The sequence below is a fragment of the Leuciscus leuciscus genome (assembly GCF_965113295.1).
Source record: "Leuciscus leuciscus genome assembly, chromosome: 3".
Classification (NCBI taxonomy): Eukaryota; Metazoa; Chordata; class Actinopteri; order Cypriniformes; family Leuciscidae; genus Leuciscus; species Leuciscus leuciscus.
Genome location: NC_138727.1, coordinates 30310187 through 30328327, shown reverse-complemented (window position 1 = coordinate 30328327; position 18141 = coordinate 30310187). Strand labels below are relative to the sequence as shown.

Here is an 18141-nt window from a genome sequence, read left to right as displayed (position 1 = left end):
GATAAATTTACTATGAAATCATTTACATTACAGTAGCACTGTGTAATTTAAACTGCTTTTCAAGTACATTGCATTCAAATGTCCAACATCTTTACAGTTAATTGTACACATTCATTTTTTTTTTTATCAGATTATCAGAACATATTCTGGGTAAAACAAGCATTGAGTCTGTATGATAAAGTTCCTCTTTATCCAGATGTGCACGGACAGGAGAGTGATGCCAAATTAAACAACGCCTTGTACTAGGAAAGGAGGAGGAGGTCTAAAAGCCATACCAGTTAAAAACGCGACTGTTTGGTGGTAAGAGCGTCCAGTCTGACTGACAGATGAAAATGAAGTGCTGTGTTTTTCTGTATCTGCTCCTGCAAGTTTTTGGAGGTTTAGGTGAGTGTGACATGCATCATTTGCATCACTTGACTGGTAAGACATAAAGAATAATTATCTTATGATATCTGGTAAGACTAACATGTTAGTATAGTATTTGATTAACAATAGAAAAAGATAGGCAGATATTGTACTTTGCATTGCTGAAATCTAAGTCAACAGTTAAAACTACCCATATAGCACACGTACGCCTGCAAGATGTCTGTTAAAGATCACTTCATCTGGAAAACATCTGCTGTTTATTAACATCTGATAGACGTCTTTAAGATGTCAGCTTTACATACATTCTAAATCATAAACATCTTAAAGGCATCTTCTAATCGTTTATTTGATATCTGTCAGGAAATTGTATTGCAGATGAGCAAACACTCTAAACAATATGTAAATTCACACATCAAATAAACGTCTCTGTGATGTACGTGTGCTATCAGGGTACTTTGTTTTTATTAATAAAACGTTTAATCTTTGAAATCATTTAATGTTTAACTTTAAAGCCTAAAAGTAATTGTTTGGGACTATACTTGTAAATTTCTAAATGAGTAACATGACATCTGTGGTGCAACCATAGGCCTTCCTCTGTTTGAGCTCAGCTCTAAAGCAGATGATGCTCTACAGATGGCCCTCAATCAGATCAATGCACGTTATGCCAGGAATCACCTCTACAGAGTCTCCAAGGCGTCTGTGAAGAGGGTCAGTACACGCTCTTACAAAAACGGTTTTATCTGGCAAAACTGGTGTAGGGTGACTATAGGATCTAGTCATCATGGGATTTTCACACTTGACATAGTTAACCCTGGGTTCTTCTAAACCCTGTGTAAACGGAATCTTGGGTTATCTTGATCTTGCTTCACGTTTCACATTGCTCAAAATTTACCCAGGGTTAACAATTAATCATGTCTTAATAAGCTGACTTTTCACACAGTACATTCCTAAACCCTGGGTTAATGTTCTTATTTGCGTGTCAGTGAGACATTGATTGGATGAATCAACTACTTTTCGACTATAAAGGTAAGAATGAAATAGTCTCTTCAGTTGAGTTGACCATTTGAAATTTCCCCCTCAAATACTGAAACGTACTATTTATACAACATGAGGTGTTTCTGTGACTAGCACATGAATATAGGCACGCGATTGGGTGTTAGCATCAAGTCATAACGTTCTAATACTGCATAATTTCACACTGTACATGTTGTGGCTCTACAATGTGGGGTTAACACCGCAAGAGTGGTGCTAATTAACCCTGCTCCGGAACAGGGTTTCATACTTGGGTAAAAAACGGTGATAACCCTGCCTCTAAATTACAAGGAACGTTCCTCTACCCGGCTATAAAGTCGGCAAAAAAACTGAAGTTATGATGTGACTTGATTTTGTCCATCGGGATGTGATTGGATCGTGATTGGATCATTAATGTGATCTCATGTGAGGGACAGGTTGCTCTGCCCTAAGAGACAAGATGACGCAGTAAGAGGGAGGGGAATTTATTTTGATTAAAGATTACGAGGGCACATAGAAAAAGATATGCATGGATAAATAATTTATAATGAATACTGCAATATTCCATACTAAAAAAAGAAGAAGAAGAAAACTTCATGGTGACTTTAAAAGTGGGGGCTAGAACAACAATAACCCAGGGTTAAGCAGTGTGAAAAGCCCTCAGATTGAGGGATGGTAAGAGAAATACAACAAGATGAATAGTTAAAAAAAGCTATAGGCAACAAAACCAAAAATATCATTAGCAGCGAATACTAGCTTTCATATTGTCAGTGATTGTACTGTGATAACTAACTGTTGACCATTTTCTTTTATTCATTTTAAGATTGTTCCTCTGGGAATGGACACATATGATCTGCATCTAAGGTTTGGCATTAGGGAGACAGAGTGCCAGAAGACCTCTGCGGCCGACCCTCAGGGCTGCATGTACCGCAAAGGTTTTTTTGTGGTAAGTTATTTCACATTAATATTATGTGATGATTGACATGATTGAGGTCTGGGTTGGCCTATAGATAACTGGTGTTTATGAAACTTGAAGGCAGTTAGTGCTCTTATTTGTATCTTTATATTGTGTCAGAACAGCTGGTGTCTCTAATGGCATAGTTAGTCTCAGTGCAATTGTACCAGGGCTGTACACCATTCAAAACTGAATTGACAGAGGCAATTTAATCTCTCAGTCAGCTCCCTAGCTTCCTCATGAATCAGTATTCTCGTGTACATGAATTCGGCACTGCAGTAAGGATCCTGGCTCACTACACATTTGGACACTGATTAGGCTACTCTATTTCCGGCAACATGACTTAAGAACTTCCGTTAGGGGAATTGTGGACTTTTCCCTTTGAATTGTGGGACTATTTAGAGAGCAAAAGTTTCAGTGCACTGCTAGGATTTTGCGATTGAGACAGCTCTCAAAATGGCCGACTCCCTGATAAGTGCCCTGACTACTGAACTAGGGAGCTGATTGAGATGCACCCCACTCCTTTTTGATTCCAATTCAGTGGCTGAACTTGAATTGTGGTAGAAAACAGGATGCAATATGTAAATAGTTTGTATAACTGCTGTGAGTGGTTGTAATTTTCAATATAAATTTACCCATCATAATCACACACACACACACACACACACACACACACACACACACACACACACACACACACACACACACACACACACACACACACACACACACACACACACACACACACACACACACACACACACACACACACACACACACACACACACACACACACACACACGCACTTTATCTAGAAACCACAACAAAGTGAAAGAGAATGAAATAGCGCCTATATTTGTATTTAATGTACAAATTTAATAATTGTATTTTATAGAAAATGGTGAAAGAACTATGATCTATGTACAATATATTTATATATTTGACATTTCCTATTCACTATCATTCAAAAGTTTGATGTCAGTAATATTTTTTTAAGAGCAAGTAATGATCTGTAGTGACTGGACTGACTTTGTATAATGGTTTGCAATAATTAATGAATCTTATTTGATTCTTGTCCATTCCCATGGTGTTTTAGTCGGAGGCGGGGTGCTATATCAGAGCACGAGTGGCTCAGGAGCTCAGTCGCATCATCTCTCTCAGATGCACAAAGGCAGACAGCTCGAGCTCGAGCTCGGAGTCCAGTGAGGAGGTGAGTGTGAACATAACGTGGTTCACCATGGACTTGCAAACAGTAGCATGATACAGTATGAGCTGAATTTTAAAGGGCTATGAAACCCTAAAACACGTTTTTTTTTATGTTAACAGATATGTACATGACTGAAAACAATAATATCACAAAATATGTTTATCATCAAGGGCAAAGTGGCTATTATTTATTTTTTCATTTTTCTGAGCCATTTTGTTCTTATATAATGCAAGGTTGAACTAATGTCACTTAATGTGAGGTAAACGTGTACACTCCGAGTTGTGACTGGCAACAAGCAGGAAGGGCTAGAAGGATTTGCATCAGTAAATGTTACTTAAAAAAATAAATATAAAATCATTGACTTGTGAAGTGTCTAGGATAGTTCAATATATTGAATATTAATATGATTATATAAATTATTTACACAACATTTAAAAAAATCCACGACTGAATGACTGATCAATTAATGAAATAATTTGATTAACCTGAAGTTGCTGAGAGGGGCAATGTGAAATCATTTGATGATGACTTCTTTCTACCAACAGGGGGGATTAGGATTATACTACGATTTAAATCATTTTGGGACTAGAGGTAAACTAATTTATGTAATCTTTTTTTACACTTTTATATTTGGTGTATTGTGACCATGTTGATAATGCTCTTGTCATATTTGTAGACCGCCCACATTCAACTTTATCACCAAGCATTAATGTGTCTCCACCAATTCATGCTGGTCATCACGACAACAGGGAAACCAACCATGTTCGTGGCGACCATTTCAACAATCACCTGCCATATCACTGACCTGCATAATAAAATCACATGAAGATTCTTCATACAAATATTAAGGTGCTACAAATATAAAGCTAAATGAAGACTACTGTACTAGGGATATTGCCACTGGCTACCTATATAATGTTAATAGATACCTGCTGACATCAACCTTCCCAAGAAACCCAATGAAAAGAACAGAAGCATGGATATCAATATGTATAATTTCATTTTAAATTACACATTTTGCAGAGAGATATGCAGAGCATGATGTTCATAGACCTTAAATGGATCAAGACTGGATACTATAATAATTTAATATTAACTTCATTTAGTCACTTCTCAGCAGCCTGAAAAGTTTCATGATATTGTAAGTACATTCAATAAACAAATTCTTCAAAATGAAATGTGGACATGAGATAATATGCATACTTGTTTGTACATTTGCCAAGTGGCTCTTATAGAGTCATTACAGATTGGTACTTAGTGTAAGATTCTGAAGTTGCATGTCATGTCTGAATGGGGAAAATCAGCCAGAATCCTTTGACCGGTAAAACCAACAGGGAAATGTAACTTTTATGTAATAAAATGGTATTTTCTTGTAAGGTGATAATATTTTGATAGGTTGTTTGATACGCATGTTCTAGAATCTTTTTAAGGCATGGCTGTATTCATGAGCCAATAATACAGGTTATAATACAGGATATAGGATAAATCTATGTGAATAATGACTGTGTCATTCAGTCACATGACTTAAAAGTCCATCTCTTCATAGGTGAACAATTTGTAAAAGTCAGCTTGAATGTTCACCAAGGACTAACAAGGAACAGCAAGGCAGTCATTTGTTTTACCTAGACAAAGATACTGCAGCAAATGAGAATATCTCAATTTTAAACAGGTCTAATAAAAAAAAAAGCAAACATTCCACAGTCTCACAGAACTAGACATTGAGGCTACTCCCTGAACAACTCCTCCTTCATGTTACAATTTTGACAATTACATTTAAAACGCACTTAAAGTGGCTCAAAGAATAATAGTGATCAGAATAGATGCTAGATGTATCCACTGAGCACTGGATCTGCCACATAATTGGTGAAAGTCGTGCCGAACTAATATACCAACCAAACACACAGTCTACATCGACCTATACATCTAAAACTCCTCAAACAACAATAACCATCCAATTATTTAAAAAAATGCAGTCTAAAATAACAAAATCTCTTCAGATTATTAAATAATAATATAAAAAGAATATAAAATCAAAATTAAAAATCCCACCCAACCCCAAAGTTCAAAACATTCGTCTTCCCAAAAATCAATAAGATTATTTTATATTATGCAGTTTTGTCTTCCATGCAGTACCAAGGTGCTGAAGTGGAATCACTCAGTTGTTTGAAAATGAAACTGATGCACTGTCACAAAGTCACAGTAAAGCTGAAACTTCTTGAGTCGTTTTGTACAGAACAAGCTGAGCATAATCAACAAAATGATGGCTTCCCCTCTACAACTATGACAGACATGAAATTAGCAAGCAAGAGTGTCCAAGAAAAGTTAAAGTTGTATCAGTTTGTTAGTTTGGTGCTGTGGTCCCGCTTGGGTGGGGCTGGAGGCGGCCCTCTCCGTAGCGTTGCATAGCCTGAGATATTCCCGGACATGAAGCCACTCCCACTGTGCCTCTGTTGGTCATGCAGAACTTCAGGGGGAGGTGGTGGCAAAGCCATGTCATCCATTGTGGCCACAGGGTCCACTTTGTCTCCCAAGACTCGTGAAGACTTGCGTTTCAGTGTCTTGTTAAGGTCCTCCAAGAAGTTGGGTTGCGTGGTGCCTTTGGGAGAAGATGGCAGAATAGGGCCCCCTTGTATGGAAGGTGGTGAGAGCGGTGGAGACCCTCTAATAGTGTTGTTACAACGAAGTGATGCTGGAGGTTGCGACTTCTTCAGAGAACTCTTGCCCCAGGCAGGCTGGGGCTGGGGATTGACCACAGCTATTTTTGGAGACACACCATTTGGATCACCTGGAAGGGGCGGTGGTGGAGGGAGGTCAGACTCCAGTGGGGGAGGAGGGAAGAATTCATTCTCTGGGGGTGGAGGGGATGGGAAGTCTGCAGTTGATTGGCGGTTCTGATTAAATTTGTTCTGCAAAGCCAAAGGAAGATTTGCCAGATTGAGCTTCCCTGGTTTGGGGGGTGCGCGTGGACCTGTAGAAAACTCTTTTGAGGGTGAGATGCTGGAGGTTGATGTTGATGAAGAAGCAGAACTAGGGTTAAACTTGCTCACCAAGTTTCTGCAGGACTCCTGGTACTGGTTGCGTTGAGGAGTCGGTGGAGGTTTCTTGACACCTGCAGCTGAGCTAGAGGGGGACTTTCTGATAGGAGAGCCTGACATCAGAGGAGGAGGAGGAGGGGGAGGGGGAGGAGGAGGAGGAGGGGTAGGGCCTGACATCGGAGGAGGAGGAGGAGGAGGGGGAGGGGGGGTAGGGCCTGACATCGGAGGAGGAGGGGGAGGGGGAGGAGGGGTAGGGCCTGACATCAGAAAAGGAGGAGGGGTAGGGCCTGACATCAGAAGAGGAGGAGGAGGAGGAGGAGGCGGAGGGGGAGGGCCTGACATCAGAAGAGGAGGAGGAGGAGGGGGAGGAGGAGGGGGAGGGGGATGGCCTGACATCAGAAGAGGAGGAGGAGGAGGGGGAGGAGGAGGGGTAGGGCCTGACATTGGAGGAGGATGGGTGGGACCTGGAGGAGGAGGAGGTGGTGGTGGAGAAGGAAAAGCAAGGGTACTCTCTGGTGGAGGTGGTGGAAACTCAGGTGAACGCTGTTGCTGCTGGGCTTGACCTACAGGCTGCCATTTTGGTTTAGCCTTTACTGCAGGTGGGGACTGTGGAGCTTTGTGGCTCTCCGCTTGATTGGCCACAGCAGGAGATGCAACAGGAAACTGGCTAGCAAGCTGCTTAACCAGGGATGGCACTGATGAGGTTTGACTGGCGAGGGGCAGTGTCTTGGAGATGCTGTGCTGCTTGGGTAGTGTTGGTGGGGGTTGGTTCTTTAATGGTGCTGGAGGTGGAGGAGGAGGGGGAGGTGGTGGTGGCGGCGCTGGAACTTGAGGTGATGGAGCTACTGGGGATACTGGAAAAATGCCATGGGAAGTTTTGGGTGCTGTTTGGGGTAGAAATCCACCAGTGAAAGTTTTTGGTAAAACTGCTGGTTGAATTGGCAGCTGTGTTGGGCATGGTGGAGGTGGTGGATTTGGAGCTGGAACAACATGCTGTTGAGGAGGGAGAATAGGTGCAGGTGGTGGGGGAAAAGGGGTCTGATTGGCTGGGGGCAATATGTCCTGGGTTACATTGGAAAATTTCTGGGCAAGAACCTGCTTGAGTCCATTGGTTTTGAAAGGTGCCTGGACTGTAGAGAGTGGTGGAGGAGGGGGAAGGCCATTAGCCTGGATAGGGGGTGGAGGAGGTGGTAAAGGGTGTGATTGGATTGGCACTATGGGTAGAGGAGGTGGTAATGGTTGTGACTGCATGGGCATTATGAGAGGAGGAGGTGGTAGAGACTGTGACTGCGTAGGTTTTAAGAGAGGATGAGGTGGTAGAGGTTGTGACTGCATGGGCATTATGGGAGGAGGAGGTGGTAGAGGTTGTGACTGCGTAGGTTTTATGAGAGGAGGAGGTGGTAGAGGCTGTGACTTCATGGGCATTATTGGAGAAGGAGGTGGTGGTGGTGAGGGGGGCAGAGGGGAGGACTGTACAACTGCTGCTGGGGCTGGTGGACCAAGCTTCAAAACAGCCATGGCTGATCCTGGCGGAGGCATTGGGGCAGGTGGAGGTGGAGGAGGAGGAGGTGGGATGTTTGCCCCTGGTGGAATATTGTTTGATTGTGGTTTGGATAACGGAGAGACTGGTGGCACTTGGTGCTGGATTTGAGGCTGAGGTTTGTGGTGACTTATAGCCTGAGAAGCATTCTGCAGGCGAGTGATAGTACTGTATTTGGCAAACATGGTAGGAGTAGCATGGTGGGGGATACTGGAAATAGGAGGTGGTGGGGGAGGTGGTGGAGGAGGAGGAGGAGGAGGAGGTGGCGGGGCTGGAGTTGCTTGGGGTGGTGCCTGTGTTGGAGCTTGGTGGACACTTCCACGTGACAGTGGAATTGAATGTGCATTTGGCTGTTGCTGTAGGTGTGGATGCTGCTGTTGGGGCACATGATGAGAAGAATGGGTGCTATGGCTTGAATGGGTAGAACGGATTGATTCTGGTCTTGCCTGAACCAAAAACAACAAATAAACAAAAATCAATAATGTGTTATTTCTTATTTGTATATCTTATATTTGTATATCTCCCTATTCAAATACACTTCATTCAGGTCATCAGCTCATTAGTATAGACTCTAAAACCTGAAATGGGTGTCATAAAAATGAAGCATTTGAAATGTCAAGGTAGCACAGGCTCACAAGAATAGTCACCCAAAAATGAAGATTTCACTACATATTTCAGCACCTGATTTCACATCGTTACAAACCTGAATGACCTTTTCTTCCTTGGAACACAAATGGAAAAATTTAGATTTTTCATGCTGTTAAAAATAATGAGGACTAAAGATATGAAGATTCAATAATGACCATAAGAGTGGTCCATACAACTTGAACTATATTTCAATTGTTCTTAAGCCACACAGTAGCACTCTTTGAACCCCCCCCCCCCCCCCGATTTGTTAAGGGTTTGATATCACTGAATGCATAATTGCATCAATTATTACATAATTTATTGCAACTGCATGGAGAAAAATGACCAGCACAGTCTACAGAATCCTTTTGTGTTCCACAAAAGAAAGGAAGTCACACAAGTTTAGGACATGAAGGTGAGCAAATGATGATGGAATTTTCACCTTTGTGTAAACTTTTCCTTTAAATAATTGGTTCATCTTAGTGTTTTATCAATAGATTAATTGAAGAAAGTGACAGGTAAAGAGCAAAGATGTGTCTCTCCAGAACAAAATGAGAAAGAAGAACTCACCTTTGTGCTCTCCTCTATCTGAGTCCCTCTCTTCCAGGCCTCAGAGAAGATTGAACTGACCACACTCTGGGAGCGGGCATGGGAGGATGAAGTGCCATCGGACATACCACTGTCTGTCTGGCTAGAGTGGTTTGACTGTGACTCTTTAAGCACAAACAGATTAAATATTAACAATAACTCATACACTTACAGTAATGCAAGTTAGTAAAATCACTATCATTCCATTAAAAAGGAAATGCTCCAGAACTGCCAATGCTTTCTAGAAATTTCAGTAGAAAACCATGCAAAAAAAAACGAAAAATTTTTTTTTAAAAGGAGCAGTCAGTAGCCTGGTTTCCATTACAGAATTGCGCAAACCTTTTACGATATCTTCTAAATGTCTATTTTTTCCCCTCTGGCGATAAGTCATTCCAAACATCATGGCACCGTATGTTGGTAAGGGTAAAGGTTTACGTATATTGCAGCCACCGCACTAGTCGTATTTTAATCGAAGGAGACGTACACGTGTTATCCACGCATTAATGGCAAGCAAAGCCCCTTAAGCCCGGGACACACCAAGCCGACGGACGGCCGTCGGGCAGTTTTTGTGCATCGACCGACTAAGTTTTCTCAGTATGTTCCGGACGTTTCCGCACAGTCGGCTGAAATTGGTCCTTGTCTGCTTTTTTTCGGCCGATTCGACATGTTGAATCGGCATCGGGCCGTCGGTGTAAATGACCAAATGCCCAATCCTAAATACCAAATTCATTTTCGACTTCGACTTTTAGTTTTCGACTTCGACTTTCAGTTTCAAATTTAGACTTTTAGTTTTCATTTAAGACTTTTAGTTTTAGACTTTTAGTTTTCAATCTGACCCAATAATCCCTCCATAGTCGGTGAGAGAGAGAACTCTGATTGGCTGTTCAGCTTAGTGAACGAGTCACTGCACGAGAATAATAGCAAAACAGTGACCAATGAAGTCAAAACAGTACAGATAGAAGGCTGTTCTAATGTTACGTCATCTTACCTGAGTGTTCCTTGGCGAATATTTCAATATTAACATGAGCAGAGTGGAATAAAGAAAGTGTTTAGCAGGATTGATATTCAAAACAGTAAACACGCACTGCTTAAGGCCTCATTATACTTCTGCGTCGGACCTACGCCGGAGCCTATACGCCATAGGCAACGTTTTGGTTTTAATTTATACTTCTGCGTCGTTGTCCGCGTTGACGCGCACCTAGGGATGTGAAACCCTGAGGGAGGGGTTCTGGCAGACCAATCACAGCGCTTGAGTCCACGTAGAATTGACGCGTTGTTATTTTTTTGGAGAGGTGCACGTCAGGGTACGCCGGAGGGTACGCGCGCTACACACAGCCTACGCCGGAGGGTACGCGCGCTACACACAGCCTACGACGTAGCTACGGCGGCAGTTCGACGCAGAAGTATAAATAGGCCTTTATGGTTTGTGTATCTGCAGCCTGCAGAGTAGGTTTCCCTTATTGAATGACGAATATATATCATATGTCTCATTTACACGCAGAACGCGCATTCTAGCTGACAGTCGGCTGTAGTTCTCTCGGTGTGTTCAAGTGCAGCTTTTTCCCCCCGACGCAGGCGACGCGAGGTGACAACAGTCGGCTTTCATCAGCGCTCGTTCTTTGGCGTCGGTTTGGTGTGTCCCGGGCTTTATACTTAGGAGCGGTCACGTATGAGGTGTTTCTGGGTGTTTCTCACTTCTATCTGCTTCAAGGTCTTGATCAATTGTGGCATTTCTGTTGTTGTTTAGAATCCAGTATTCCCTTAAGTCTTTTGTCTTTTATGAGTTTAATAAAGAACTCTGTCTCGTCATCTGTCCAAGCATACCACGCCTTCTTTAAAGAGTGATCGACTTTTACGTACGCCAGGTGACCTGTAAATGCAAAAAAAACTGTTTCCATTGCAGTTTTGCGAAATATTCCTATTTCAAATTGCCTGAAAAACCACCTCATGCGAGCATAAAAACGTATTTGCGATATATGAGAGTTTTTGCGAAATTGACGTGTTTCCATTAGGCGTATTTTCAATTTGCAATTTAATTTGCGCAATGTGAAGGGCAATGGAAAATGCAGCTAGTGATTACAGTAGGTCTAAGTTACTCACCAGGTATACTGACTGAGCTTGTTCCTGACTTGATGCTGGTGCTGGAGAGTGAAGACCAGTCATAGGCAGCTTCAGTGCGCTTCATAGCTTCCTGGTAGTTCACATACAATTGCTTCCCATACTGTGCATAAAACACAATGTGCAGAGATTAGGCTTAAGAAATTTCCAATGTAAGCTCTGGCAATAAGTTATTTTTCAAATACAGAAGAATGTTAGTTGTATAAATAATTTGGCATATTAACTTGTTCTAGAAGAGCATGTTGAGAGGCCATAGATTTTTATTAATTCCATTAATTCATTAATAAAAGGGATTACCTTAGCAATACGAATCCCATTGACCCATTGGTGTAGAGTTCTGACATCATCACAGCACAGGTATTTGATATATTGTGACTTCTTCTGGATCTGAGGGTGCTGTGGGCACAATCAACAATGTTACCAAGACAATGAAGAGGACAATGGTACAAAAAAATGTCTTTGGCTTGCTAATACTTATAACCACTAGAGGGCAGCAACAAGGGTTTATGGCCTGGACTGGAGGATCAGTGAGGCCCCCTAGTGGAAGTCTGAAGCAGTTATGTTCATTTTTGAAAACATGAGTTTTTTAATAACTAGATAAGACAGTTTGTGAGTGTGTTCCATGTACATTGTAGAACAGCTTTATTTTACTCATAAATTGAAAAACCCCATTATAAAACCCCATAGGAAAATTTGGTGTGTTCAAGTCATCTCGTAAAGATAGTATTTACGAGATGCACATGAACGCCACCACAATGTCGTAAATATGAGTGGGAAGCTCGGGATTTTCTTTAAGCCCTGATCTTTACGAGTTGGGGAAGTGTCAGTGAGAAACATGGCGGAACACCACAATACTTAAAAGGTATTTAGCAGTGATATTGTCAGGCATTTCTATTTACAGCGTATTAAGCTAATTGCCTGCACAGAATATGATGGCATTATAATATAACAATGTAATATGTAACGATAAAGTTTGCAGTGGTTCATAAATTAATTAAAAACATAAAAAAGCAAGGCACACCTGATGCACAGGTTTGCTTTGATTTGTTTGCCTAATTCTTTGTTCTTTATTTTCTAGAACTAGAGTTTGAGAATCTTGCTGTATTTTTGTGTAATTAATTAAGATAAAGTACACTGCCATCTTACTCCAACGAAAGTGACTTGAGCACACCTGCCATCGTTCCCACCTCGTAAGTACGAACTTCTCAGGAGGACTTGAACGCACCATTAGACTTCAGAGATCTGACATCATACCTACACCACTCTATTACCAAATGTTTGAGTACAGAGTTGTTTCATTAGCAACTGAGGTTTGTTGAGATGTTGTTGAAATGCACTTCCATTCAAAAGTTTGGTGTCTGTCAGATTTTTTTAAGTTTTTGAAAGAAGTCGCTTATGCTCACCAAGGCTGCATTTATTTGATAAAAAATACAGTAAAAACAGTAATACAGTGAAATATTATTACAATTTAAAGCAACTGTTTTCCATTTTTAATAGATTTTAAAATGTATTCCTGTGATGGCAAAGCAGAATTTTCAGCAGCCATAAACTCCAGTCTTCAGTGTCACCTTCAATATGCAAGGTATTGAAATCACTTTTGAACGCGTGTTCGCTTTTCAATTTCACTTTCTGATTAATAGAAAGTTCAAAAGAACAGCATTTATTTGAAACAGAAAACTTCTGTAACAATATACTGTACATGTTTTTATTGTCAAGTCTGGTCAATTCAATGCATCCCTGCTGAATAAATTATATGAAAATTATAATGAAATTATATAATGAAAAATATTGATTTTTTTTCAAATATTGCACTACTTTTTAAAAGTTTGGGATCAGTGTGACAAGAACAAGAGCTCATCCATTTAAACAGCTTAAGGATAACAAGCCAGCCATAACATCACATCACATCTCTCTCTCGCGCGCGCGCGCACACACAAAAACACACACACAAACACACACACACAAACACACACACACACACACACAAACACACACACACACACACACACACACACACACACACACACACACACACACACACACACACACACACACACACACACACACACACACACACACACACACACACACACACACACACACACACACACACACACACACACACACACACACACACACACACACACACACACACACACCTTGAGGGCCAGGCAGTAGTCAGTGGGGGCCTTGTACTTGCTTCGGTAGTCCTGACCATAATAAACATTAACATGGTCCAACTGCAGGAAGCACACCAAATCCCTGGAAGCCTACAGCGTTCAAAATAAACATTAATATTGTTTTATATTTATTAACATCTGTTGTTAATTTGGACAGTTTATTCTGTATAGCTTACAGTGAAGGATACTGCGATGATAAAAGCAAATATTTAGAAATATAATACTATAAACTGCAGATACAACAAAGCAGAATAAATTATCCAGGGACAAATCTTAACTGGCATATCGTTAACTGTCACAGAATTTGATACTAACACAAAACCCATGTTTCATTTGTATGCTTGTAACAGACGTGATAAAATAATGAGTAACTAACGTATTCAACTTAAAATTATATAACAAAATAAGACATAGGGGTTGATGTCAAAGTGGATGACAAACAGCATATGGTTTGTGTAGAGTATCCTCAGTGAATCCATAAACAGGAAATTCCACTCAAGAGTTCATTAGGTTTTATGTCCATTTAAAGAGAACATGACACCAAATCATATGATAAAACAAAAATAAACACACACAATAACACTGACCTTGGCTTTGCCCTTCGGCACAAAATAGATGCCAGATGCCCTCAGCAGAAAGTAGCGCTTCTTCCAAGACTTTTTACCATCCTCCTTCAACCACAGCACTCCCTCTATTTCAGGAACAGACACTGAGCTTCCACAAAAACATTCCTTCAAGACATAAAGATACAAAAACATCATTAAGCATTCTAAAAAATATGTTATCTTGACAGATGGAGACAGATATAAACTCTGTCAGCCATCACAATTATCACTTCCAAATTAACATCACAGTGATGAAGGCTTTGGGACACATTCACTAACTGCTTGTGTATGTACTTATTTGCATTTTAAACAAGGAACAATATTAAAATCTGATGTTTTGTACAAAGCAGTTGCATTATAACTACATTTTTAGCCATATTACTATGTAGTTGTATTATAATGTATGTTTCACCTCTAGCAGTGCCTCCTTGTTTCTGTCTGCCATCTCAGAGGTCTCCTTCCTCCCAAGTAAATAGTTCTTAGAAACACAATATGCAACAAGTGAATATAAAAGCTCCAGTCCACACACACACACAAAAATCATAACTCATTACTATTACTTTAAGCCTAACTTTATGTAAGAATGTGTGCATAATGTTCAAAAGTCTAGGGTTGGTAAGAGTTATTTATATTTTAGAAAGAATGCCTAATGTTTAATCAGATTTCCCCCCCCAGCATATATGGAACAAACAATAGAGCTTCACCTGTGGGTTTTTGAAAAGTGCATACTTTTCAATCCGCTCAATAAACATGAGTTTGTTCTGACTGTCTCTGGTCCAGTTGAGCAAGTTCTCCACAAGGTTCTCATGGTCTTCAAAAATTCTCTCTGAGGAAAAGAAAGAACGTAAGAGGGAGTGAGAGTGATAAAGTATATAATAATCTACATATTGTCCCTCAGGTTCACAGGTCATCTAAGCATGTGCAAGCATCCTCACCCATCTGTAGCTCAGGGATGGTCTCGACCAGGGCCCAGTCTGGACTGTAACCGCAGTGAGATTTATCAAGCAGGCTATCCAGCACCTGCCTGACTGTCTGCCTCTCGTCCACCATCATGGTCTTTGAGCTCTCATCCGACATGTGTACACGTATCACCAGCTGATGAAGAAGAAGGAAAGCCCAGTTTCGTTCATTCAAGTACATATTTTATATTGACTATATTTACACATACATTTTCATGGTAAGCCACATTTCACAGATTATACACTAGAACGAGTCAAACGTTTAGACATACTTGACTGAATTTTTGCTTGTCATGAGCTTAAAAACCTTTTTATCTAAAGGCGTATGTTTAAATGCTTGTCTTTAGCGCTTTAGATAAACATACAGTATATTAAACAACTACGTATGAACATATTTACAAAAATTTATATTTTTTAAATGGATGAATTGAATAGGATAGTGGAAGAAGCAGCCAATAAGTGGATTGTAAACATGGCAACTCCATCAATACCATTTAAAAATCATTCCAGGATGCACCTCATGTTGTTTGGTTTGTTTGATCAAGTTGATTGACAAAATGGCCAGAGTGTATCCCCAAGCTAACTGTAGTCTAGACAAAGGATGACTACACTGAATAAACTACAATATAATCAGGTTTTGGCAGGTTATGATTCATAAATTATGTTCCATCACTGCATGCCATGGCCATCAGAGCCCCTTCCCTAAGAGGAGCCTTCAACATTAGCCAAACAAAATTTAAAAGGTCACGGTTTCAACCTCTTCTCACTCCCAAGGCATCTGACAAATTTGACATGGTCAAGACTCTTGTGTACCACTACTCCAAAAGGGCATGGGAATTTTACCATCATGAAATTTTGTGGTGGGGTATAATTTTATTATATATATAAAAATTCAAATTAATGAATATTTAAATCCAAGCAGTGACTGATACTCTGATTTCTTTTTGAAGTACTGAATGGCCAATAAATTAACTGATGAGTGAAAAACTTAATTACAAACCCTGAATATAATATAGTTCCGGTTTCTTTTAAATTATAATTTTTTTGGTCACTTTGGAATTTTATAAGAAACAAATATTACAGCACGCTTTACTCTGGTGCTGTCTTTGAATCAGTTTTGACAAATCTTTTTTTTGTAGTGTGTACTACATAAATACACATAGTGACAACTTTCTATTGTCACTATAATCAAAATATTATGATTTTGATTCAGAAATGTGAGCAAAACCAAAGTATATTGATATGTTCAAGGCATGTATATCATCATAACTAATATAGCTTGTGAAATATTTCTCCAGAGATATAACATGATGGAACACACTTATATCCGATTAAAAAGATCAAACAGATCAAATGTTTCAAATATAATGAAATAAACAAATGGCATGCACCTAAAATTTGTGCACTTGTTGGGATATTGTATAGAAGGAAAACATAATTAGTACAGTATGTTACAAATATGTAGTTCAAATTGGAATGGTTGACTTGACTGCGCGCAAAGATTTATGAACTGAATTGGAATATGAAGTGGATCTTCAGAAACGTGGTTTTAATAAAGACTAACTGGGAACAGAATTGACAACTGGCTTTCATCCATCTCTATTTCACACCCCATTTTCTTTCTTCCAGAGAGTGAGGAACAAAGAGCTGGGAGTGAGAGAAAGTGTTGCATAGGCACATTAACAGACAGCACTGCCAGAGGTCCTGAAAGTCATAAGAATATCAGGGAGTATGAGGCACTTTTCCAAACCTGGTCTCAGCAGAAAACACTGCTAATTTATGCTCTCTTCCCTCTCACACATATGTTCAAATAAACACGCAGACTCACACTATATCACACATCTGGACCTGGCCTGCCTCATTCTTTGACCTCAGCACAAACAATCTATCACTTTGTGCAATGTTTCAATTGAAGGAAATGATTGCGTACAAACTCAGAACCGTAGCAAACTGAAACACAGATGTATTTCAGGAAACGACAGAATTTCAGCAGAATAATCACAAACTTTCACGTTCAATTTAACCGATTAACCACTTTTTAAAGTGCACGTTTATATGACTTATGTTTTGACTAAACTGAATATAAATTTTTTTCAAGACTTTGGTCAGGTGCTCAACATATACTACATGCAGTGAAAAGTAATTTTTTTTCCTTAATCTAATTTTTCTTTCTTTACAATTTACATATTACATTATGAAAATTTGGACTCAAGTAGAATTTTAAATATTTCTTATTGACATTTTTTTCTTTTATTATTGAAAGCGTTTTTGACGCAGTCTCATTCTGTATCGTCTTGCTGCACCATTGCTGCCAGTTTTCTTTTTACACATAATGAATGGAAACAGTCATCTGTCTTGGCTAAAGAGGCCCAATCACTGTACTGTATCTAATTCATTCACTTGGTATTAGTATGTGCCTGGTGGCATTTATTTTGACAGCCCTTTTCTGATGAATGGAGTAATAGGATACATTGTCTCTTACAAATAAACCCAAAACAGTTTACACGACAATAAAAAACCCACAAAGAAAAATTTTAAACATGTAATTTGAAGTAAAACCTTCACCGACGGCTATGAGGGACTTGTTTGTGCATCTTCCATTCTAGGCAGACAGAGTCTCTCAGACACATGGGTGACCTATTTTCTACTGTGCATTCGTTCTATGGTTTCTCCCGCTAGAGCGTGTGAAGGGCTGCATCATGCAGTACACAGAGGAGGTTTACTGACCCTTAGGGGGATTCAGAGAATCACAGTGATTTTGACGTACCTTTTTCACCTGGGCTTCTTTAATTTTCTCTAGTGCCACACGGATTTTCTCAGCCTTCGCTTTGGCAGCCTGCTCCTCCTGTGGATGACACAATGACATGTTAACAAAGAAACACTCGCAGAGCATTACTTTCATCCACTACTGAGGTATGAGATCAGACAGGTGGATTTCTGTTTTGCACAT

General features: G+C 40.0%; 2 protein-coding genes and 1 long non-coding RNA gene across 8 annotated transcripts in view; 2 read left to right on the top strand and 1 right to left on the bottom strand.

The window, feature by feature from the left end:
* Positions 1-18141, top strand: part of LOC309495675 — a 295015-nt gene that overhangs the window by 268936 nt on the left and 7938 nt on the right. The window lies entirely within an intron of this gene.
* On the top strand, positions 225-4717 carry spp2 (secreted phosphoprotein 2). Its single transcript, XM_082165476.1, has 6 exons — positions 225-384; positions 953-1074; positions 2201-2323; positions 3429-3542; positions 4085-4130; positions 4216-4717. The coding sequence occupies exons 1-6, from the start codon at positions 327-329 to the stop codon at positions 4341-4343; spliced, it is 591 nt and encodes a 196-aa protein (XP_082021602.1). The 5' UTR covers positions 225-326; the 3' UTR covers positions 4344-4717.
* Positions 4515-18141, bottom strand: part of raph1b (Ras association (RalGDS/AF-6) and pleckstrin homology domains 1b) — a 56593-nt gene continuing 42966 nt past the window's right edge. For all 6 annotated transcript variants that reach the window (XM_082165358.1, XM_082165357.1, XM_082165359.1 and 3 more), the window contains 10 exons: positions 17959-18036; positions 15168-15327; positions 14937-15058; positions 14645-14710; positions 14215-14358; positions 13607-13717; positions 11745-11843; positions 11430-11550; positions 9312-9454; positions 4515-8560 (listed from right to left, as the gene is read on the bottom strand). In XM_082165358.1, the coding sequence (XP_082021484.1) occupies positions 5873-8560; positions 9312-9454; positions 11430-11550; positions 11745-11843; positions 13607-13717; positions 14215-14358; positions 14645-14710; positions 14937-15058; positions 15168-15327; positions 17959-18036 (3732 nt within the window). In that variant the 3' untranslated portion in view covers positions 4515-5872. The remainder of the gene's footprint in view (positions 8561-9311; positions 9455-11429; positions 11551-11744; positions 11844-13606; positions 13718-14214; positions 14359-14644; positions 14711-14936; positions 15059-15167; positions 15328-17958; positions 18037-18141) is intronic.